Below are 25,290 nucleotides of genomic sequence, written 5' to 3' on the forward strand. Positions count from 1 at the left end.
TTTCATTAGTAATTTTTAACAGCACATGACCAAAAAGTTATGAAATTAGTTTAATCGAACGTGTTATACGGTGTAGGAGGAAAATATTATAATGAGTCACCATCCTCCAGTTTCCTGTATTCCAAACACCACGAAGATGTCTAAAGCTAAGAAAGTTATTGAAGAAGCGCGGGAGATAAACAATCCCGAGATAGATTTAGTGGATAAAGGGATCTCTAACCTGGAGGAGATACCTGGGTTGTGTGAGTATAGTTATATATCCTTTTATAGAACCAGTTTGGACACTTTTGCTTTCATTCGTTTTAGTTGTGTTGTATTTTTGACATTTGGGTGTGTCTGTGTTTAGCACCTATAGACGCCCACTCTAACCTAAATACTGAAATATGAATGACTGATTAGTGAGGAACAGTTACATCAAACAGAAATTTAAACAAAATATACTGAACATTTATATCTTTTTACTTAATTATCATTCATCATCTAGTTAGGTCATCATTTTGTATTTAGGATTAAGGTAATCTGTTAGAAAAGTATTCAAGATGTTCCTAATATGTCAATTTTTTAGTGTTTCTGATTGTACTTTAATAAGTGCCTATAAATCCCAGTCTGTAACATTTTGTTTTTTATAGATTGTGTCATTCGCAAAGATGTGTCCCTTGACTTGTATTGTCATATTAAAGGTTAGATTTGAAAATCTGTGCGTGATTGTGGATACCACAAACTTTACTATCTAGTTGCTTTTCTTTGAAAGAATCAATCTCTGGGAGACCGAGCTTTGCTTGTTAAACATATGAAAAACTCAAAAATGCATGTTTTCCCAGAGATAAGACCTATCTAGATTGATTTTTCGCCCCCAAAAACCCCCATATAGCAAGTTTTATCTAATTCACTAGAGCCGTTTCCGAGACCCCCGCAGTATAAAAATATATATATTTACAAGCATTGCTCATTTAAAGGTATAACATAATATGTAAATAAGTTTTCCTGTTGATAACATATTTCTTATTTGGTGGTATTCTGGAATACACAGTCATCAAAAAATACTAAGATTACTGAATCATACAGAGCACTATTTTTAGTTTAAATAAATGAATTAAGTATTTGGAATTACCCAAATAAACCTCATAATGACTTTAGGGACAGGGAATAAAAATCAGTATTTATTTCCAGTCACACTTGCCAACATCACTCGTCTATCCCTGAGCCACAACAAGATCTCAACTGTCCCGGCTGCTCTCGCCAACTTAATAAACTTGGAGATCCTGAATTTTGCCAACAACCACATCGAAGAACTGCCTGTCAGCTTATCTTCACTACCCAAGCTCCGGATCCTCAATGTATCGCTTAACAGGCTGTACACATTGCCAAGAGGCTTCGGAGCATTTCCAGTGCTTGAGATATTGGATCTTACATACAATAACTTGAATGAGAAGACATTGCCAGGAAATTTCTTCATGATGGAGAGTCTTAGGGCTCTGTATTTGGGAGATAATGATTTTGAGCTGCTTCCGGCTGAAATTGGGAACCTTAAGAATCTGCAAATTGTAAGTTATTTTCATTTTTGATACTGTTTAATTTTATAGTTAGTTTCTTTCGGAAAACGGAAACATGGTCGCCCTAAATCTATTTGGCGCCGTTCCGTGGAGCAAGAGTTGGGTGTATTGGGGATGGGGTGGGAGGAGGTTACCCAAGCTGCCCAGGACCGGAGTCAGTGGAAGAAAATGGTTCGAGCCCTACACCCCAGTAACAGGATGAAAAGAAAGAAGAAGAAAGAAGATGGTTAATAAATGTTTTTATGCTATTGTTGTTTCGGTTGATTTTTCTCCTTTCTAGAGGTATGGATCCCGTTTGGGTAAAGGCCTCCTCCCATTTCTTCCATAAATGTCTGTTTGGCATTGTACATCCAGTCTTTTCCTGCAACCTCCACTATGTCACCGGTCCACCGTTTGACAGGTTTACCAGCTTGCCTCTTGGCTGATGATGGTCCATCTTGTTGTTAGTGTTGTCCATCTGTTATCTGTATACCTTGAGATATGTCCTGTACTCCATATTAGCATTATTTAAAAATTCGCAAGATTTATTTATTTATTTAATCTTTATTGCACAATACATGAAGGTACAAATGGCGGACTTAATGCCTTAAGGCATTCTCTACCAGTCAATGTATACATCTAGTAGCTTTTTTCCTTTTTAACATATGTTGTGTCCTACTGCTAGGCGAGGGCCTCCCCTATCTTCCGCCACTCATCACGTTTGGGTGCATCTTAATCTATTCTCTAATTACTTTAAATTAAATCCTGTCACCAAATTTTGTTTCACTCTCCATTTTTGAAACATTTTAATTTTCATTAGTTCTGTTTTCCTGTAGTTTCACCGTTAGAGTCTGTTCGGAAAGAGAAAAGAATCGTGGCATGTATGGGGCCCAATACATTCCACAACTATTCTCTTTCCGAACAGACTATAAGCAATTCATGATGCATTCAACGTATTGCAGCTATCGATGCGCGAGAATGACCTCATCGAAGTCCCTCGCGAGTTGGGCCAGCTGTCGCGGCTGCGCGAGCTGCACCTGCAGGGCAACCGCCTCGTCGTGCTGCCGCCGGAGATCGGTAACTTAATCTTCTTCCTCCTGCCCTTATCCCACGTTATGTGGGGTCGGCACAACATGTTCTTCTCTTCCATTCTCCTCTATCTTTCGTCACCTCAGCACTCACTCCTTTCTTTCTCATATCCTCTTTCACACAATCCATCCATTGTTTTTTGGGTCTACCATCCGCTCTCCGTCCATCAACATTCATTCCTAACATTCTTTTTCCTATATGGCATTCATCCCTCCTCATTAAATGCCCATACCACGCTAACCTACCACTCCTTATCTTCTCCGCTACCAGTGCTACTTTCAAACTTCCCCTTATATACTCATTCTTAATCCGATCCTTTCTCGTCACTCCACACATCCATCTCAACATTCTCATTTCCGCTGCGTGCACTCTTCTTTCATCCGTCACTTTCGTCGCCCAGCATTCTGATCCATACATTACAACAGGTCTCACGATCGTCCTGTAGATTTTCCCCTTAAGTTTAAGGGGCATTCGTGGATCGCAAGTTATTCCAGAGACCTGTCGCCATTTCATCCATCCCGCATTTATTCTATTTTTCACGTATCGGTAACTTAATATAGATATATTACAGGACTTTTTACCCAATTGAGAACACTTTCTCACAGACATACACAGGAAACCGAAAGATTTTAACAGTGTATTTCTGATCACATTTATAGACTAAAATGTCATATAAACTTTTCTGGATTTCGCCTAGTTCCAGAGTTAATACCAAGTAAAAAAACATCTTATCTTATTGTAAGTTAGTGGAGAACGCCTTTTTGATAGCGATGATGCCATTATGGGGCGTAGTCTAAATATCATTATTGATAGATATTAATAACCGGCCAAGAGCATGTCGGGCCACGCTCAGTGTAGGGTTCCGTAGTTACTCTTCCGTCACAATAAGCTAAACTGGAGCTTGAAGTATAGTAAATTGTTAACCAAGGGATGAAACGGTACCTTTCACCTGAGTTAAACAAATAGGCAAATTTGCATAATCAGTACCTAATTAAAGTAAGTCTTTTTACTATGAAGGGAAAACTTTTTGCGATAACTCAAAAACAGCTAAACTGATCATGTCCGATATAGTTTTCCTTTAATGTATTTCTTAAGCTCTACTTCCACGATTTTTTTCATATTTTTTGGACCTATGGTTCAAAAGTTAAAGGGGGGGGATACATTTTTTTTTCTTTCGGAGCGATTATCTCCGAATATATTCACTTTATCAAAAAATGTTTCTTGAGAACCCCTATTAGTTTTGAAAGACCTTTCCAACGATACACCACACTCTAGGGTTGAAGCGAAAAAAAAAAATTCACCCCCACTTTACGCGTAGGGGAGGTACCCTAAAAAAAAAATTAGATTTTATTGTACGACTTTGTCGGCCTTATTGATTTATATATCTATGCCAAATTTCAGCTTTCTAGCACTAACGACCACGGAGCAAAGCCTCGGACAGACAGACAGACAGACAGACAGACAGACAGACGGACATGGCGAAACTATAAGGGTTCCGTTTTATGCCATTTGGCTAAGGAACCCTAAAAAGTGACAAGTAACCTTTGCAAAAACTAGGTTTTATAAAAAAAAATCGCATACTAAATTCATTTTCAGTGCCAGTTTTACTATAACATATTATGTACGAGTACAAATATATTAAAAAAATATAAAAAAGAGAAAAAAAATTTTTGCCGAAATTTATTTACTCATAGGTATTTTTTTTTCTTTTTTTGGCCTCAGAAGTACGTGGTTACAATCTTTGGGGTTTTTGTGTTACACTTTGTATATATATTTTAATTTTTAATGGGTATGCCTTAGGATGTTTAGTCTGACCTAACCCCAGGCGTATGTTAAAAGCTCCGTTATAAATTAAAAGTTTGATCCAAAATAATCGTAATGATAACTTTTGCTATTAGAACATTTGTTTTTTTTTTAGATAAATTTAGAGACCTTATACATCTCCTAAGTAATAATAATACTTTACTTACTTTTACTTTAAACAATAATACTTTAGTTTCCATTAATTGTTATTTTATAATTGTTGATCTGCTTTTTTTGCTTGTATGTAAATCTCATGTTGACGTGTAACTTTATATACACTTTTGTTATGTTTACATACCTACCCATTTAGCATTTGCATTGAATATCTCCAGAAATAATTCAAGCTTCCATATAAAGAGGTTCACATTAGTGCCATAACTCAATATGCTTCGTTAGATCACCGCCATAGACCAGTCTAATTTTAAAATAAGTCAAAATTTCAAACAACTCGTCCCACAGGAAGCATGGACCTAGCCAGCAACAAGTCCGTCCTCCGCCTGGAGGGCAACTTCTGGGTGCCGCCCATCGAGGACCAGCTGAAGTTGGGTCCCGGCCACGTGCTGGACTACCTGCGCTCGGAGACGTACCGCGTGCTGCACTCGCGGCACGCGTCGGCGCGCCCGCCGCCGCCGCCGCAGACGCTCGACAAGACCAAGAAGGCCAGTCGTGCTAGGTCTTAAATTATTCAAGGAGTTTGAACCTTTTGTACAGCAGACATGGAAGGTGGAGGCGGGGAACAAAATCTCCATACTAAAAGTGTCCGACAGAATACCATAAATAGGTGGCGCTACAATACCTTGAATCTTTTCTTCTTCCTCGCGTTGTGCCGGAATTTTTGCCCCGGCTCATGGGAGCCTGGGGTCCGCTTGACAATGAATCCAAGATTTGGCGTAGGCACTAGGTTTTACGAAAGCGACTGCCATCTGACCTTCCAACCCGGAGGGTAAACTAGGCCTCGTTGGGATTAGTCCGGTTGCCTCACGATGTTTTCCTTCACCGCTACAGTACCTAGAATACTTGAGAAAAAAATCTAGTCATAGACAGCGCACTTCACTCCGTCAATAACGCCTAGGTTCTTAGCTACTCTAGCGCTACTCTGAAGAGATTTGGAAGTATAATTTATGCTGACAGCTAGACACTTTTGCAATAATTCTGCCTAAGAAGTTTCTTCCTTGCCTCTACCTTCCATAGCTGATACGTTCTATATTTAAATGACGGAGCAATAATACAGTCATTGAAATATAAACTGTAACTGTTATGCATAAGGTTCAAATTCTAAAGCTATTGTATACTTAAATATGGACTGTAACAACTTTACATAAAGTTCATATTCTTAAGTCAGGTCTGAGTGGACTTGGATAAAACCAGGAAGGCGTGTCGTGCTTGATCAAACGGGTTTTAACACCAGTCAGGAATTTGAACCTTCTGTACAACAGATACGTTCTATATTTAAACGGCAGCGCCGATGCTCACGAATCTTAAGCACAACTGCCACTTAAATACGGATTATAAGCGATATACAGAAAGTTTCAATTCCAATTTTATAGTATGCTGGACAATTTTAACTCGGAGACAGATGTACGTGTCAAAAACAAAACTAAAATATATACTGTTATATTTCCGAAAATTAGGGATAATGGAGCCCGATTACTAGTTGCAATAGTCAAAACAGTCACTTATTTTCTTAATTTTCGGAAACAGAAATCGTAAATTAGAAAAATAAATTTGTGCAATGGCTACATGTGGACATAGCATAAGGATAAAAAAACAGTGCCATAACATCTCAAACAATATGTATAAGATAATGAATAACAGAGTTATGAATGTTTGTGTTATATATGTAGAACGTTTTAAAATACTGTATTTAACTAAATGATCTTACTAATTATAATTACTGAAAAGTATTAACTTTTTTAACAAATATGTGTTGGTTGGGGTCATCCATTAACATCACACGAATTTCTAGGTTTTTTTGACCCCTCCCCCTCCTTGTCACACTTGGTCACATTTGGCAAAAACCCTCCCCCCGGTGTGACGTCACATTTTTCGAATTAGGTATTATTAATATTTTATCAAAATACTTTTGATAAAAGAAAATATAAGTAATTCTATAACACAAAACCGATTAGGAAAGAAAATTAAACGAATATAACGAATAATCGTTCCAAATACTCGCTATTTAACTTTACAACGCCTAAAAAAAAAAACGATTACTGGTGATGTTAAAGTGACGTCACAAAGTTTGTGACTCCCCCCCCCCCCCCCCCACCCCCTTGTCACAACATGTCACATTTTCTTGACCCCCTCCCTCCCCCTAAACGTGTGATGTAATTAATGGATGACCCCCTTGTGTAAATTATTAAAACAATATTATTTGAATAAATATAACTTTATTCATCTGGATGAAACATACAAAAATCTTAAAACGAATTGAACAATGTCACTCAAGAAATATTAATTATTATTACTAATATGAGGATCAATTGAAGTGCACTTGACGAGATATTTTTATGAGAAATTTAATAAAATTATTCTTATAATTAAATGGTGCTAGCCTAAGACACAATTATTTTACAAATCAACAAGGATTTTATACAATTAAATTATTACTAACTAGTTGTTTGTTTTATTTTATTTTACGTGTGTTTGATTATCATACATATGCCTTCAGAGAAACACAAAGATGAAATTAAACAACAAAGAAAAAAACACTTGTACCAGTACAAGGATAGAAAACGATTATTATATCAGTCCAGTGTTTGGAGTTGCCTTTAATAGCTTATTCCTCTGTCGAAAAACTCGGCCAATGGTCCTATGTATTATATGGACGGAGGATTATTTAACATGGCTATTTGTACGTACAAAATTTGTATCCATACATACATCATACAAAATTTCAGGATTGTTGCAGATTTACTTATTTGAATGAAGGTGTTAGAAATGTTAGAAGACAACAAAGCTACAAAATAATAAAAAGAAACACTACAAACAGTACTATAAATAATGTAAAATTAAAAACACGAGCAGAAACACTAATTCTTCCATTTTAATGAGACTGTGAGATTAGTTAACATATTTACAATTACAAAAATACTTGCAAAATGGAGACAAATAAAGATCATTAATGTCATGTAGTTAAATAAAAAATTAGGTTATCTTTAAACATATACCCCCTTATTCATAAACGTGTACTAAAGTTACGACGCCGCTAATAATAGTTTGTCCCTTTCCGACAAATTATAGACGTATGATGGAAAGGGACAAACGATGATCAGCGGCATCGTAACTTTAGTACACGTTTATGAATAAGGGGGTTAGGGTTCAAGCGCAGAATAAATAATAGTACAACGGTACAGAAATTACACTTCCTACAAAACCGAGGTTTGACAGCGATTCAAGGACGAATCACGCTGTCCCTTTCTAATGTATGGCACTATCCATTTCGGCTATTTAGGGTTGTCAAAATTCAAGTCATTATCTTATCTGTGGTCGTGCACGCAAAGGGACGTCAAGTTGTGCCAAGCCTAATAATTGCACGGAGCAATGCTGAGCCGAACGGAGCCGAAAGTGACCGAAAGCAGAAGTGTCGCCCCAATGGTTCAAGTTAATTTAGTTGTTTAATATCGTAAGTATTAAGCAATCAAATTAGCTTGAACGCTAAACGGCTAAAGACCGAGACCTTACTTATACTTACTGGTGTGGTAAAGTGGAATTAGTTTTTTAATAGTAGTTTATGTGAATGCTACATAATAGAAGGCATTAAAATCACACGAGTGTTTTAATGCCTAATTATGTACAGTTACATAACACTATTTTATCTACACACATATTATAATCTTTCTATAATATATTCACTAACCCAAATTACAGCCAACGAAGCATCATTGCTCTCTTGGCGGACCACGCGGGTATGTGGTGGCGTCACCGAAATATTTTAATCGCTCATTTTTCACGAAACTTTTGTCATACTTACTTACTCCGTTGGCTCAGCGACCCAAAATGAGACTAGGCCTCCGACACAAGACTGCGCCACTTTTCTCGGTCCTGTGCGACCTCTCGCCAATTGTCGACTTGAAGCTCGCGCAGAAACTTTTGTCATAGTTACTTTAAAAACCACAAAACATATTCGACTAATTAAAAGATAAACTGTACGTCAAATGGCGGTAAATTAAAACGTTTTTCACGCATGTCACGTATTCGTATTTTTTTTTTATTCGGAGACAAACTAGAGTCGGGGGCCTATTTCTGTATCATTCGATACGAACTAACATGCGAGATATGTCAAAATTGTATGCAATTGACATTTCATTTCGAACAAAAAGGCATCTCGATTGATATTAGAATAGAGGGCAAATCGAATTGTTTTTTTATTCAGAGATGTTCCAAATTTGAATGTACAACCAAATCGATTTTGATTAAGTTATGAAGCCATAACTATGGAAGGTAGAGGCAAGGAACGAAATCTCCTTAGGCAGAACTGTTGCAAAAGTGTCCACCTGTCAGCTATAAATAATAGAAAGAAGAAAGAAAAGAAGAAATGATTACATTGTTTTCTTAAGTATTTTAGGTATTGTAGCGCCACCTATTTATGGTTTTTGTTGGACAATTTTTGGTATATGGAGTTTATGTTCCTTGCCTCTACCTCCCATAGCCATAACTACATTATCACAGATAAGAAATTTGTTGTAACAAAACGGTTTATCGTAATGTTGGCCATTATATACAGATTTTGAAGGCATCATATAGGGTTTATGATATGTGTGTAGATAAAGAAATTAACCTTGGCAAACTACATCCTCAACATGAATAATGATATGCCTAACCTAATAGTTTACTTTCAGCGAAATAGTTAGCCATGCGGACGGACAGACCGACATGACGAAACCGAGTTCCAATTTACAGAACCCTATAAAAGATTATCTTAAAAGTCAAATACTTGCGACAATAGGACTAGACTCAACTAGCTAACAAATCAAAATTCAGTCTTATAACTTACACCACAAGGTTCACATTTCATCGTCGGTGATGTCGTCGTCGGAGAGGTCCAGGGGGCCGATCCTGGTTGAGTTGGCTTGGGGCTTGCGGCGCGGCTCGGCGCTGAACGCGTACGACTCGTAGTCGAGGAGCTCCTCGTCGCTCAGGTGGGAATCGCCTTCCACGAATGATGCGAACCTGTTACAATATATTGTCCTGTATCTGTTTTCCCTAAAAGTAAAATAAAATAGAGTCATGCTAAGCTATAGTTCGTTTTTTAGCGTTAGAAAAAAGGTAAAAAATCTTGACGTATCTTTATATTGAAGTTAAATAAAAATGCTTTATATTACTTATGAACAGAGCCCGGAATTCTCGTAGCAATTTTGAGCTGTCATAGGGACTTCTCGTTTGTCGACTTCCGATAGTTCCGATATACATATTTTATCGATACATAATTTAGCACAACACAAAATATTTGTTAACCTGTTGCTACCGGTGGGAACCTATACCAGTAATTGGCTCTTTGTTATGTATAAATATAACTATTGTGCAATTTATAGCTGTTGGTTCTCCGAAAAATAAATAAATATTAAAAAAGATTAGAGGTAAACAACAGGCGTTCTTATCGCTAAAGAATTATCTCTTTTAGATAAATTTTGAGTGGTTGAAAATGTTCTCATTGCAATTTCTCACGAAAAATGTTTGAAAGACATAAGCAGTGCACAAATTATTTATAAGGAACAATAAAATATTATTATTTTAATTTATATTTATAATTTCCTAAAAGTTGGTATCCAAAGGTTATCTCGAAGAGAATAGAATCTTCGAAATCGCGACAAGACTGCATGTTGTTTACTTCTACTCGTAAACATATTTTACATATTGTATTCTTTATTTATCGATATACATATGTATAATCGGAAGACCTAATGTCACTACAAAACCATTCAGCTCTGGAGAGAAACTACAGGCTTGAATCATTCCAAGGCGCTTATCAAGGCCTTCAGCAAAAAGGCGGCCTCGAATGCCTTAGCGCTGTCTAAGAACCAACTACGCAATTTGGTAAGGGTGCTCACTGGGCACTGCGGCCTAAATAAGCACATGCCCACTATGGGGAAACGTGACATGGGGCGGTGCAGACTCTGCATGGAGGCAGAGGAGACGCCTCTGCACATCCTCGCAGAGTGCCCTTGCCTAATGCGCACTCGTGACTCAATCCTGGGCAGACACATATTACGTCCGGAGGAGTTAAGGTCTCTCGAGATCAAGAGGATCCTGCAGCTGTTTGAAGTTGCAGGTTTACTTCGAGAGTTGTAGTAGGTGGCGATCACAATAATAAATAATAAATAAATAAATATTATAGGACATTGTTACACAAATTGACTAAGTCCCACAGTAAGCTCAAAAAGGCTTGTGTTGAGGGTACTTAGACAACGATATATATAATATATAAATATTTATAAATACTTAAATACATAGAAAACACCCATGACTCAGGAACAAATATCCATGCTCATGACACGAATAAATGCCCTTACCAGGATTTGAACCCGGGACCATCGGCTTCATAGGCAGGGTCACTACCCACTAGACCAGACCGGTCGTCGAATAGATCAGATCGAACAATAGATCAGGAATGGTCGCAGTGATATTAAGGCTGTAGAGCCTTACATAGCCCCTAACAAAGAAGAAGAAGAATGTATAATCGGAACTCGATAAACGAGAAGTACCTATGACAGCTCAAAAATGCTACGAGAATTCCGGGCTCTGCTTATGAAAGCAAAAGATATGATTTATAATTGGCGCGCTCCTGGCATCGACGCCTGAATGCGATCTATTTGCTTGGCGATGGGCGGCAGTGTATAGTGAATGCTTGAGATTCTGTGAGGCGATGGATGCTAGGTGCTCTACTGTCCCAATTTAATTTGTTAATGTGCCATTATTGTTTTATAATTGTTAATACTTATAATTATTAGTTAGTTTAAGTTTCGTGACGCATTGGTTCAACTGTAATGTCATGTAAACATTTTTATCAATAAAATAAAAAATAAAAAAATTGTGTCATATTTGCTGTGAATTATTTTTCAAAAGTGAAATGTAATAATCAGCAACTTCAAACTTGAAGTTCTCCCGTTTACCTTCTTCCTAATGCACAAAAATAAGGAAATATGTATAACCCTGCACCATGTTTGATAGAATAGAGATAATAGTTTGTGATAGTTTTTTCTCAAACTTGTAATGAAATGTTGACATGAATTTTTTTTTTTTTTTTGCGCTACGACGCACGGTTCAAGAGATACAGCCCCAAAAAGTTTTATTTTTTTCAGTCATGCAGAAATCTTTATAGGGCTGTATCTCCTAAACCGTGCGTCGTAGCGTAAAAATAATCAAATTTTCGTTTCCCTTTCGGTATCAACAAAAAACATAAAAAAGAAAAAAAAAAGAAAGAAGAAGAAAAAAAGCGTAATGGCGTGCGTGATAGCGCAAAAATAATTACATTTTTGTTCCCCTTCTATTGAAGGGAATACCCCACGCACGGAATAACCACCACATTAAGACATGAAACAATCATCATTATCAGCATCCTTTTTTTTTTAATTATTTCATTGCAAGTTTGAGAAAAGCACTATACAAATCTCGGCGGGAAACGGGGTTGCCGGCCGCGTCTCCCTAACCGACCTCGCTACGCTCGGCCGTCTATATCTACTTTTTTTTTAATACTACGTCGGTGGCAAACAAGCATACGGCCTGCCTGATGGTAAGCAGTCCCCGTAGCCTATGTACGCCTGCAACTCCAGAGGAGTTTCATGCGCGTTGCCGACCCTAACCCCCTCCCGCCCCTCGTTGAGCTCTGGCAACCTTACTCACCGGCAGGAACACAACACTATGAGTAGGGTCAAGTGTTATTTGGCTGCGGTTTTCTGTAAGGTGGAGGTACTTCCCCAGTTGGGCTCTGCTCTAGATCTGGAATGACATCTGCTGTGCTGTGCCCTACCACACAAGGCGAGATGACATTCACATTGCCCATACCTCTCTTGGCCTGCAACCCTTCGTTTCCCGTCCTCTATAGTAATGTACTATTTATTCTCTAATATTTTTTACTCCAGCTATAATATGGTGTCTAATTACTTTTCACCACACCGTCCACACCAACTGATTGTTCAAAAACTAATGAGAAAGTTACATTTATCCACATGTGGGGCAAAGTATTCAGATGTTAATTTTGAGTTGTTTTTGTTTCCTTATGTTAGCTGGTTGGTTTTAAATGATTTTTTTTTTATGACGTTCATTTACATTTAGTTAGATTTTTTTGGTATTGCATAGTTAGTACTTTCCTCGCGTTGGTGTGGTGAAAAATTGCGTGTTTCACTCGGAGGCTCGCGGTTTAATTTTGGAACCTTTCGCGTGCTCGGGTATCAATATCAGCACGAGCGGTTAAACAACATCTTTGCTCCCTTGTAAAACAAATAACTATTGTGTTTTGCTTACTTGTAAATCATGCTTTGTTCACTTGGTTTGGATCTCGTACTAGTTTTTAAGCCATAATATGCAATTGTATGTTTCATGATAGTGTACGGTATCTAGACATAGACATAGAATTTTTTTATTTAACACCACATTGAATAATGTTTACAGGCGATACTACAAAACAACATGTAGATATAAAAAAACTTTTAAAATTATGATGCTAAAAAGGAGCGAACCTCAGCATGTGTTGCAGCAGGCTTACCTACTACAACGCTGGTTTTCAGGCCGACCCTTCGTACAATACGAATTTACTTGCTGCTTGTCGGAAACTGTATGGCTAAGACTGTTTAAGTTTGTGTAGAAAATAATATAGGTATGCAAATATATGTTTATGTTTATGGATATATTTATAAGATTATACTGTACGATACTATGACATATGTGAAAGTAGGTTTAATGTTTAGGCTAAATAAATACGTTGGGTAATAAAGTATATATTGAGGAAATAAATAACATGAATGTAATAATTTTACTATAAGTAGGTACCGAGATTAACAAAGTTGAACGGCGCATAAGAACGATTTCGACCACTACAGATACGACGGTTTTACTCTAGTACCAGGAGGTAGCATGCTTTGATATTCTAGAAGATGTTGTTTGAGTTTTAATTTAAAAGTACTAATTGTATTTAAGTTTTTGATAGGTGGCGGTAAGTTATCTGTTTGGTATATCTAATAAAGTAAAATAAATTAAATTAAATAGAATTGAATAGAAAAGAAAACATAATGTTATACACATACGCACACAACGGCAATCCATTTTGCTATTTTTTGATAGCACAGAGTGTGGTAGTGTTACCATAAACGTCAAACGTCTGATATTGTACGATATCTGTTTAGTGTATCTAATAAAATAAAATAGAATTTAATTGAAAAGAAAACATTTATTGTTTACCGTGTACAGTAATATGGAATATAATGTTATACACATACGCACACAGCGGTGATCAATTTTGCTATTTTTTGATAGCACAGGTTGTGGTAGTGTTACCATAAACGTCAAACGTCTATGAAATTATGACGTTTCAAATAACACTTGCACACTCTGCTATCAAATACGCTGCAAAGTTAGCTTAGCCTGCCTATATTGGATATTTAGAGTAAGAGTAAAGATCTTTTATTTCAGTTTTCTGTTTACATTTTATACCAGGGGTCTCCGCACTAGGCAACGCCTGTATCGCGGGGAACCAATTACAATTTAAATATCAGAACTAGTTACGATTTAAAATGTAACATTTGGTAAGAAATTACGGCTAGTATACTAAACTACAAACTAAGGCTATTAATAAACTTAAAAATTCAGACTAAATAATTCTGTCAAACATGTCTTCTGTCTCGGCATAATTCTGTGAGTGCAGCAGTTTGAAAAGCAGTTTTTTCGCTTCCATTAGAGTGCAATCCCTGAGATTACAATAGTTATTTGTGTCCCAAGGGAGGAAAAGTAGGAAATTGCGTGCCGCGTGTAAAATTGTCACCTGAGCCGAAGGCGAGGGTGGCAAACACGCGGGATGGAATATCCTACGTTTCTTCCCATGGTGCGCATACTGTTTTTCTGCTCGACGGAGGCGGAAAGCGGCAACTTCGTTTAGCGCAGCGGGAGCAAAGTTGACGCTTTCCGCCCGGAGGGCAGAAAAGTGTATTTGTTGCATTGTTGACACCCTGATGTCAGTGTTGGTGGGAACTCGAGTCTTTTCAGTCTGAATTTGAAGAACTCGACTTGTTTTTACGAAACTCGGCGCTTAAAAAACTCCCGTGTATTTTTTAGTTCCGATGCGAGTACTTTGTTGAGTCTTTTTTAACCCTTGGAGTAGTAGTAGTATTAATATATTTTTTTTTTAGTAGTAGGCCGTCGACTCCCGACCGATTATGTCTTTTAAATTTCAAATTTGATTGGTAGGTATTCCACAAATACGCACGAAGCGTTTTGCTTCAACATTTCTTATGCGAACTGCCAAGGAGTGGAATGCCCTGCCCGAGTCTGTGTTTCCGCATGAGTACAATCTGGGTCTCTTCAAGGCTAGGGTAAATAGGTATCTCATAGGTAAGCGTGCTCCGCCGTAGACCGCATCATCACTTACCATCAGGTGAGATCGTGGTCAAACGCCTGCCTATCGTTATAAAAAAAAAAATCAAAATTCCAATAACTCAAAAGCGATATATGCCACTTGAAGAGTTAAGAGCAACTCAAAAGGACTCGAGCCCCCGAATAAAGACTCCCGTCAACAATTTCATAGGTTTTACCTAAATAAAAGTAAAGGAATCATGCGTTATTGTATTATTTGTGTGCCTGATCCAATACCAATTTTTTTTATACTACGTCGGTGGCAAACAAGCATACGGCCCGCCTGATGGTAAGCAGTATCCGTAGTCTATGTACGCCTGCAACTCCAGAGGAGTTACATGCGCGTTGCCGACCCTAACACCCTCCCGCCCCTCGTTGAGCTCTGGCAACCTTACTCACCGGCAGGAACACAACACTATGAGTAGGGTCTAGTGTTATTTGGCTGCGATTTTCTGTAAGGTGGAGGTACTTCCCCAGTTGGGCTCTGCTCTAGATCTGGAATGACATCCGCTGTGCTGTGCCCTACCACACAAAGCGAGATGACATTCACAATGCCCATACCTCTCTTGTGGACGTAGTTTAAGGACGTACCCGGGTCCAAAGGGACCAATTAAATGCACTTCGAAATTTTGCGAAAAAAAAAATTGTCCTCTGAAAAGGACTCAAGTATCTACAAAAGGCTCGGGTCTCTAACAAGTTCAAAAAAACTCGAGACTTAATATGCGAGTCTGAAAAACTGAGTCGAGTTTCGGACTCAGAGAACTCGAGTCTTGACCAACACTAGCTGGACCTTAGAAAGATAAAATACGACATTAAATAAGCAGTTATCAATAATTGACCTCAAGGTAACACCCCGAGCACTGGTAAATTTTGCTATACTGACCAGATTTCACTAGGGCCAAAAATGCGTAAGAAAATGATGACATCAGATTAGCCAATATCTAGGAAGCACACATTTTTTTAGCAAATATAAACTCAATTCTATAGTAAAAATAAGATACATTGAGTAAGATGCGTAAAATCTAAGACAATTTCGTGCTTCGAATTTGACAGGTAAACGAAATGGCGCTGTACATCTCCATAAATTTTGGATGTCACTAAGGAGCACGTTTTTTTCTTAGACTTTACCTCTCTATAACATTCAGTTCTCTTTGGTATGACTTATTCACCTCGATAGAGTATGGCTCAGCGTTGAAAAACCATCCCGTAATTACGAAAATGGAATCTAATCAGATGAAAATATGGGTGATTTTCAGAATTATACGATATTTAATGTATTCGGACTTATGTACCTTTTAGAGTCATTAAGTTTGAGCATAATCCTCCACTGCGCACAATCTGGGCTCGAACAATACTTTCTCAAATTCTCGAGAGCTTGCTTTGTCTCTCTCGCTCCCTCTTCGTAGTACTCTTCACTCGTCAGCAGTCGCGGCTTCGGCGGGAATTTGCGTCGCCTAAAAATGAACCAAAAGTTGACGGAATACAGTCGAATATGGATTATTGAGGATCATATCGAACTTTGAAAAGTTATGTTTCACTGACAAAGCGTGCAAAACTAAATACTATAGGGACCGTGCGCGTTGGAGGATCTGCCATCTTGTGGCCTGAATCGGAACCATAAACATGTACATTCAAACGTCACGTGTTTTCTTGTGCATAGTAGGTTCTGCCATCTTGTGGGCTACATCGGAACAATAAACATCACATTTACGCCTCGCGCTAAAAATCTGACGGCTCCTGTGCTGCCCCCTACAGTTCATGCACGCTCCCTATAGTCCGATGGTGTAGTATTAGAAAGAGAGCAAGCGATATTGTCGAGTCTTTCTATTGAAAAATACTTTTGAAATATAAGCCACTGCAAATATGTACCAATTATAAATCATAAACGATCTTTTAGATTATTTTGCTTTCATAAGTAATAGTTAATAATAATAATAATAATTTAGCCTATATACGTCCCACTGCTGGGCACAGGCCTCCTCTCATGCGCGAGAGGGCTCGGGCTATAGTCCCCACGCTAGCCCAATGCGGATTGGGAACTTCACATACACCTTTAAATTTCTTCGCAGATGTATGCAGGTTTCCTCACGATGTTTTCCTTCACCGAAAAGCTAGCGGTAAATATCAGATGATATTTCGTACATAAGTTCCGAAAAACTCATTGGTACGAGCCAGGATTTGAACCCGCGACCTCCGGATTGAAAGTCGAACGTCATATCCACTCGGCCACCACCGCTTTTTTTTTACTTAAGTAATAGTTACCGATTTTTAAAAAGCGGTTTTTCAATAAAAAGACGTGTCAAGATTGTTTACCTTTTTTCTAAAAAAAACGAACTATAGGCTTAATATAGACATTAACCCCCTTATTCATAAACGTCTACTAAAGTTACGAAGCCGCTAATAATCGTTTGTCCCTCTCCATCATACCAATACGTTGGAAAGTGACAAACGATTATTAGGGGCTTCGTAACTTTAGTAGACGTTTATGAATAAGGGGGGTAAGAAATTAATAAATATTAAAATATCGTAAGTACTACCACGGGTCCGAAACGGTGTGCTATTTTACTCGTGACTGCATCAAGTAGATCCAGGAGGCCTACCGCGAACCACGTTCGACGTGTTGCCTCTCTGTCGCACTTGTAAATTCGTATATATATATATATATATATATAGTCCTCCTCATCGTTTTCGATGACGGCGACCCCAAATAAACACATTATGGACATTGTCTAGCGTGAGCCCTAATGTGGCTGGCCAGGCCGAACTTGCTCTTAAATACTCTATTGCACGCGTGACAATAAAGTTGGCCAGCTGCGTTGAACGTGTACACGTAGGAGGGCTTAGGTCTCTCTTTCCGTAACTGGCGTTTTATTTCTAGGCTAGTGAGGCGGTTATCTTCGAATGTTTTGACACCGTTATGGATGGTAGAACGCCAAGAAGACCTCCTTCCAGCAAGCTCCTCCCAACGCTCAGGGTCGATGGCGCAAGCGCTCAGATGCCGCTTGAGCACGTCCTTGTGGCGCAGGTGCTGACACCGTGCTTCCGCTTACCCACCGCCAACTCAGAGTAATGTAAATAGCCTTTATTATTGAAGTCTTCAGTTATCACAATTAATGTAATTAATTTTGTTTCACAACATTGACCTCAACTCGTCCTTTGACGTAGGCCTCCTCCATTTCTTTCCATTTATTTCTTTCCTTTGCTGTTTGCATCCATTTACCTCCTCCTATTCTACTCAAATCATCTGACCATCTAAACTTTTGTGGGCCACTCCTTCTTTTATTATATCTAGGGCACCACTCTACAAGGTCCTTTGTCCACTTATCTATGTTTTCTCTCATCATGTGGCCTGTCCAGCGCCACTTCTGTTGTTTTATTATTTTAGTTATTGTTTTTGATTTTTCCTTAATTATGGACAATTTGACTCTGTCTCTAAGTTTTATATTAAGTATGCTTCTTTCCATATGGTTTTGACACACATTAAGTTTTTGGTGCTGCTTTTTTGTAACCATAAGTTTGGCAACCATAAGTTATTATTGGTATTATACACTCAGAGTAGAGCACAGCTTTAGGCAAGCGGTGGTCATCCATTCGAAGGACGCGCCCGCACCATCTGAGCTGCCGCTGCAATCATCCCTGTCCTTTTATATGGACCAGAGACATGGTGCCTCTACAAAACAGACATAAATAAACTGGACACTTACCACCTGAGGTGTCTGCGGTCTATACTCAGGATCAAGTGGCAGGACCATGTTCCCAACTCTGAGGTCCTGCGTCGTTCCGGAATGTATGGCATGGAGGCCTTACTAATGTAAATTCGTACGTAAGTGTGATAGGGAGGTAACACGTCGAACGTGGTTCGCGGTAGGCCCTCTGTAGTTACATTACCAACTGTCTGAAGATACGAGTAGGTTTGCATGATTGTTTTAACTTTATAATAATGGCAATAATTACTTACAGAAATATTTAGCCATGGGACTTAAGAAAATAACAGTGGCGGCTAGTCAAAACTATTTTTAAGTACTTATGCTCTCCAAAAATTGGGCAAGCTCAATGGGGATGGACGCCGTGCCACAGCTAAGTAAATATATAGCACATTATTACACAAATTGACTAAGTCCCACAGTAAGCTCAATAAGGGTTGTGTTGAGGGTACTTAGACAACGATATATATAATATATAAATATTTATAAATACTTAAATACATAGAAAACACCCATGACTCAGGAACAAATATCCATGCTCATCACACGAATAAATGCCCTTACCAGGATTTGAACCCGGGACCATCAGCTTCGTAGGCAGGGTCACTACCCACTATGCCAAACCGGTTGTCAAAACCCTAGTAGTACACCTTTTCCGATCTCTGACCACAAACACTTACCAGTATCCATATATGGAATTAAGCACGGACTGCGGGAAGTATTTTATTATGAGGCAGACGGCCACCACGGCCGTGGAAGCCTCCTGATATTCGCTGCTGAAGAACATCATCAGTACGCCAATGCCCTGACAAAATTTTGAAGTTTCAAGTTATTTCAAGTTTTGTCGCTATAAAATTAGGCGTGAAAAAGAAAATGGAGACCTAGGCTCTCCGAAACATGTCGCGCGAGTGACAAAAATACTCAAAATTTGATGTATTAGAGAGTGTACAGTTGAGATTAATTCGAATTTGACAGCTAATGTAGGTTCCGTACAATATGCGGTAGTTGCGCGGTCAAAAGTTGTTTTTTTTTCTCCTTAATATTTGATTAAGTTATGCGGGTTAACAATACAATCTTTATAAAATGCACCTTTTAGTAAACATAAAAGATTTATTCAATAAATAGGCCACAGAGACACTTTTACATGTAATTTTTTTACAAGCAATGTAAATAATCAAAAATTAAAAACTACAATTGGCTACTTGACTGTTTTTTGTCAATAATGTCGAACGATCTTGATTTTTCTGAGGATCAAATGTCTATGTAGGACTCATGGCATTTAAGCAACACAAAGGTCAGAAATGGAATTAAAGTCTGACGCTCGCACTCGACGATTGAAACGCCTCTAACAAAATAAAAAGGTGATGTGACGTCACATCATATAAGTCTGTCCTAAATGTATGGAAGATATTATGTAAAAGTCTCGTAGTGTCAGAGATAAAAAAAATATTTCAAAACGATCATTAACTTGTCCTTAGAGATGTAAAGGGTCGCCCGTTATATATAATTATTATAAATAATTAATAAATAAATAATAAATAAATATTATAGGACATTATTACACAATTTGACTAAGTCCCACAGTAAGCTCAATAAGGCTTGTATTGAGGGTAGGTACTTAGACAACGATATATATAATATATATAAATATTTATAAATACTTAAATACATAGACAACACCCATGACTCAGGAACAAATATCCATGCTCATCACACGAATAAATGCCCTTACCAGGATTTGAACCCAGGACCATCGGCTTCATAGGCAGGGTCACTACCCACTAGGCCAGACTGGTAAATCAGACAAATAGACAAGAACCGAATGAAGTGTCTGGCCGTAATGCCACGCAAAAGTAAAGTTACATACTTATAACATAACATAACATGTAGCCCGTGTAAGCTTAAACAGACCGGTCTCCACAAACAGCACCCGTTCACGAGTATGACGCGTATCGCAGCCTAAGCCTCGCGTATTCAATTTAATGATTACCTGCAGTGTCCACATGACAAGGTTCTTGCTTCGCTGATTCCTCGGTGGTCCCACCCTATAGCACACCAGGAAGCTGATGAATCCCACAACCAGCGTATACCAGAACAGATATGTCTGGTATGACATTACGATGTTACGGATGTTCTCCCATATCTGCTGGAAGATGTACACGCCGACCGTCCAACCGCCGATCAGCACGCCGTATGTCAAGGTTTTCTGCACAGAAATACTATTCGTTAAGTTTATTAAAAAATCTTATGGTCAAATTTTAGCTTTAAATTGGCCATTCTTGACGAATCAATTGTTTTTGTCGAATTATTTATGTATTATTGAATTATGGAGTTCTTTGAGTGCCACGTTGACCAGCCATTATCTATTGTGGCGGCTCTAAGTTCATAACTAATGCCCGTTGAATCTAGGAAATTGCATATTCTTTGGGCTGTAATGTGCTGTACCGTCATCGTAAGGTTGCAATCCGTAGCCGTAATCCGCCATTGCCTTTTGCTCTATGCGAAATTGTGTGCTTTTGTTACTAAACTATTAAACCAGGTTATCACATTAGGAATTCATTGACACAAATAATTACATAGGTAGCAGTGGCGGATCGTTCAAAGAACTCGATTCTCACCGGCTTGTCTAATTTCAGCCCGTTGAATACTTTCACGATCAGTTCATGGAGAAAAGGAAAGCAAAATTTGCTCCGGGTTCCCTAAGAATATTTCTGACGCGCCGCCACTGATAGGTAGGTAAACACTAGATCACATAAATACTATGGTATCATTGAACTCCACTCACAACGCTATTCCATTGCATATTCTTAAGTATTTATACATAATCTCTGAATTAGAACATATTTATTAGTAAATTTATAAATTCCCTAATTAAAATTTCGTGCTATGCATGTACGAAAAATTACACGTGATATTTGGTCACAACCCACCGTGATCATGTGATACATTTCCGATACTCTGGGTAGAAGTCTGCTGATATAATACAACAACATCATGAAGGAAGCCGAAACGCCCAAACGAACCCCGCACAGGTAGACGAACACGGGGTTCCCGCTGAGCACGCACGATGAGAATACCGTGCATGCGCTTAGGAACATTAATAGCACGCTCCAGACCACCCCTGACGGGCTATCTGTCGATATGTTTACTAAAAGAATCACTTACCCTAGGTAGAAGCCTGCTGATATAATAAACCAGCACCATGAACGAAGCTGACACGCCCACAAGAACCCCGCACAGGTAGAAGAATACCGGGTTCCCGCTGAGCGCGCGTGATGAGAACACAGTGCATGCGCCTAGGAACATTAACAGCACACGCCAGATATCCACCCCTGGAAACAAGGGACATTTTTGTTTGACGTTTTTACAAGACAACTATTTGTGCTTTGTTACGGCCGACTCCTATCTGAATAACCTCTCGCGTTCCAACTCCCTCGACCCCCATTCCTCGTTCTTAACCTTGACAATTTTAATTTGCATAAGCAAACAAATTATTGCATCACTCACTTGAAACTGACTTACTCACTTTAAAATTATATAAATAAACAGTATCCCATCACTCAAAATTGACAGAGAATAATTGCGCGCGCGTCGCGTGACACAGGTTACCCGTACGACGGCCAAGCGGCAACTGCCTCTCGTCGCCCGCGCAGTCATCCGTACGCCGGGGTAACACACGAAGTTGAATAGTATCGATTTTTCAAAAACTTTTTATATAATTAAAAAATCGGTAGATGTTATTGAAGTGTACATGATTATTCACTAATGGTTAAAGTTTCATATCTAAGCGTTGCATAATAAGGGAGAATTTGACTCGAGGAAAGGGTTAACGGAAAAATTATTTACTTGTGATACAGTATGTTTTTTGAAATATCAGCAGAAATAATTAAAGAACAATAATCAAGCTAAATGATTGTGTACAGAACTTAATTGTTTATCCAACATTCAAGCATGCTATAGCGACGTAAAAACAGCGAATTTGGTCTGGTAGCCCCGTAATTCACATTTTCCGTACTAATTTGATTTCTTTTTTTCTTGGCACTTAATTAGTTAGAATGTTTAACGTGTCTCAAAAACACAAAAAATAAATGTATGTTGTATAAATGTATGTTGAATATGATCGCCCGCAGATTTGCAAGGTGCTCAAAAGAGGTTAAAGTCACACTGTTTAGGGCATTTTGCACTACCCTCTACACTTGCAATTTGTGGGCGCAGTATACGCAACGGGCATATGGGGCCCTTAGGGTCCAGTACAACAATGCGTTCCCGGTGCTGATGGGGCTGCCCCGTTTCTGTAGCGCATCGGGGATGTTCGTGACGGCGCGCGTGGACTGTTTTTATACTACCATGCGTTCACGCGCAGCATCCCTGGTGCGCCGGGTGCGTGGCAGTCCCAACAGCATCCTACGAATGATAGCGGATAGGGTTGACTGTCCCTACTTGTCGCACTGTGAGGGATTACATTCCCCCATCAGTGTTGTTTTATTTTAAATTAGTGTTTGCTGTACCTACTAACCCCTTAGTTTGTAAGTTCTACTAATAAAAATATGTGTGCATGTGTTACATGAAATAAAAATATTCATTCATTCATTCATAAATGTGACCCAAACACCGATTATTGTCTTACAGAATATTCTTCCTTTTTGAATATCAGTAAAAATGGTAACAAACATATGGGTCATAAAAAAATTAACTGACTGACTAACTGAAAATTAAATATGATAATATCAGTCAAAAGAACAATCAGCCTTGTAAAATGAGTTTTGATTTAACATCTACATTAAACACATTGTACTTACTAATAATCTGCAACTCTATGCTGTGCCTATGTTTAGTATTGATGGCCATGCATGTATTATTGAACAGATCTATAGCCACCGTTCTGTAGGTCCTCTTATGGAACGGACTGACCACGGACCAGCCGTAGCTGTCTTCTGTGTACTCTTTGTACACCTCGGCCGGGCTGCTGCCGATGTATTGGCTGAATTCATCATTCTTTATCCTTATGTGGAACTGTAAGAAAAATATTGATATAAAAAAAAATGTTATCAGTTAGTACAGCTTAGTGGCAATGGATATTGTTTTAATTATAAAACTGTTACTGTGTAGCCTAGTAGTACAAAGAATCCTGTTGTTGGGCAAAGGCCTCCCCTATCTAATTCCAATTCCGTTTGACCATAGCCTGTCTGTTCCATGTTAATCCCGCAAAGTCGGCCAGCTCATCACACCATCAGGTCCTCGGTCGTTTCTGCACCCTTTTAATAGTTCTTATCAGGACATGGCTTTTTGGGGCCATCTGTTGTTACTGTATCTTATTACGTGCCCTGCCCACTCTCATTTCAGCTCTTTGGCGGCTTGGAGTATATCTCTCATACGACTTTTACATCTTAATTCTGCATTAGGGATTTTTTAAAGCAAGCTTTTCCTAAGTATTATTCTTTCCATTTTATGCTGATTGAATTGATAAATACTATTATTGTGTACCTATGTTTAAACTTCTTGAATAAACATCTTTGTAAGTAATTATTATAATGTAAAACATTTGTTTGTAAGGTAGGTTGACCAAGAAAAGCAACATGTATTTATGGATATGCATTTTTGTACATGTTTAAACATCGATATTCATAAGTAACGGCAAATATATATATCCAAATAATGATCCATTTGGCCAAAATAATGCAAAAATGTCAACAGAAGCCACTAAGGTTAGACTAAAGAGGTTCAACTGTGACTAAGAGCCTTTTTATGTGTAAAATGTAAATAATTTAATATAATAAGCCCAATTTTGTACCTTACTTGAACAAACTTACCTTAGCTGTTTGCCACAGAGCCAATATGTTCTTAGTTATGCCTCGGTAGCAATAAATGTCTATATTTTGTTTTGTAGATGATATATCCCGGTCTATGGTCTGTGAGCCGCTCAGCCAATGCACTGTAATAAAAGTAAAGAAATAAGCTACGTTTCTGTAACCAATCTTGCAATATTTAGCACAGAATAGAATAAATAACTAAGTCTAACTATGTTCAGTTAAGCTTTTAGCAGTTTATAACATGCTTTTTGATGCCGTAAACGCGTGAATGCCTACAGCTCTTTGAAATTGCAAAATGTTAGTCAATAATATGGAATTTGTTTAATGTACGAAAACATAACCTCTAAATCTTACCTAGCTTTAAGTGTTAGAAATCGAGCTTTAATATACCAAGTAAAGAATCGTAAAATAATACCATACCATCATACGGCACGGAGTGAGCTTGAGAAAATACCACTAAAAATAACAAAATTGGCAACCGTTGTAATCTCTTCATGTTTAATTAACTGTTAATAAAAGTACATAACCGTCTTCCTATAACTATCAACACGATGCACTAGCACTTTTCATTAAATTTTTGACAAAAACTTGCTTGATTAACTTATTAGTTATTTAGTTTTAGTTACGTTATGAGCTTGGTCGCCTTGGTCAGCGGCGGTTTGCGTTTGACGTTTCAGTGACAAGTCAAGTGACAATGCAAGGTCTATGGTCCGTATTACACGTAGAGGACAATACACTATTAGAGGGCCTACCGCGAACCACGTTCGACGTGTTACCTCCCTATTTCGC

General features: G+C 38.3%; 2 protein-coding genes across 2 annotated transcripts; one reads left to right on the forward strand and one right to left on the reverse strand.

Annotated features, from left to right (window-relative positions):
- Positions 1-61: 61 nt before the first annotated feature.
- On the forward strand, positions 62-6,689 carry LOC133520387 (ras suppressor protein 1). The gene is made up of 4 exons (XM_061854777.1): positions 62-242; positions 1,171-1,544; positions 2,495-2,609; positions 4,884-6,689. The coding sequence occupies exons 1-4, from the start codon at positions 92-94 to the stop codon at positions 5,102-5,104; spliced, it is 861 nt and encodes a 286-aa protein (XP_061710761.1). The 5' UTR covers positions 62-91; the 3' UTR covers positions 5,105-6,689.
- A 961-nt stretch (positions 6,690-7,650) lies between these two features.
- LOC133520385 (nuclear envelope integral membrane protein) lies at positions 7,651-25,239 on the reverse strand. The gene is made up of 8 exons (XM_061854776.1): positions 24,922-25,239; positions 24,502-24,623; positions 23,491-23,704; positions 21,857-22,023; positions 20,682-20,897; positions 19,372-19,496; positions 16,280-16,441; positions 7,651-9,596 (listed from the first exon to the last, which is right to left on the reverse strand). Exons 1-8 carry the CDS (start codon positions 24,995-24,997, stop codon positions 9,431-9,433), a joined length of 1,248 nt encoding a protein of 415 aa, XP_061710760.1. The 5' UTR covers positions 24,998-25,239; the 3' UTR covers positions 7,651-9,430.
- Positions 25,240-25,290: the final 51 nt, after the last annotated feature.

This window comes from Cydia pomonella, chromosome 8 (assembly GCF_033807575.1).
Source record: "Cydia pomonella isolate Wapato2018A chromosome 8, ilCydPomo1, whole genome shotgun sequence".
Taxonomy (NCBI): Eukaryota; Metazoa; Arthropoda; class Insecta; order Lepidoptera; family Tortricidae; genus Cydia; species Cydia pomonella.

Excerpts from the sequence above, each read along its gene's own strand:
- LOC133520385 (XM_061854776.1), bottom strand. The coding sequence starts at position 24,997 with ATGAAGAGATTACAACGGTTGCCAATTTTGTTATTTTTAGTGGTATTT. Across the intron at positions 24,624-24,921 it reads TCACTCCGTGCCGTATGATG|TGCATTGGCTGAGCGGCTCA; the intron begins GTATGGTATTAT and ends CTTTTATTACAG. Across the intron at positions 23,705-24,501 it reads CTCTGTGGCAAACAGCTAAG|TTCCACATAAGGATAAAGAA; the intron begins GTAAGTTTGTTC and ends TTTTTCTTACAG.
- LOC133520387 (XM_061854777.1), top strand. The coding sequence starts at position 92 with ATGAGTCACCATCCTCCAGTTTCCTGTATTCCAAACACCACGAAGATG. Across the intron at positions 243-1,170 it reads GGAGGAGATACCTGGGTTGT|TCACACTTGCCAACATCACT; the intron begins GTGAGTATAGTT and ends ATTTATTTCCAG. Across the intron at positions 2,610-4,883 it reads CGTGCTGCCGCCGGAGATCG|GAAGCATGGACCTAGCCAGC; the intron begins GTAACTTAATCT and ends CTCGTCCCACAG.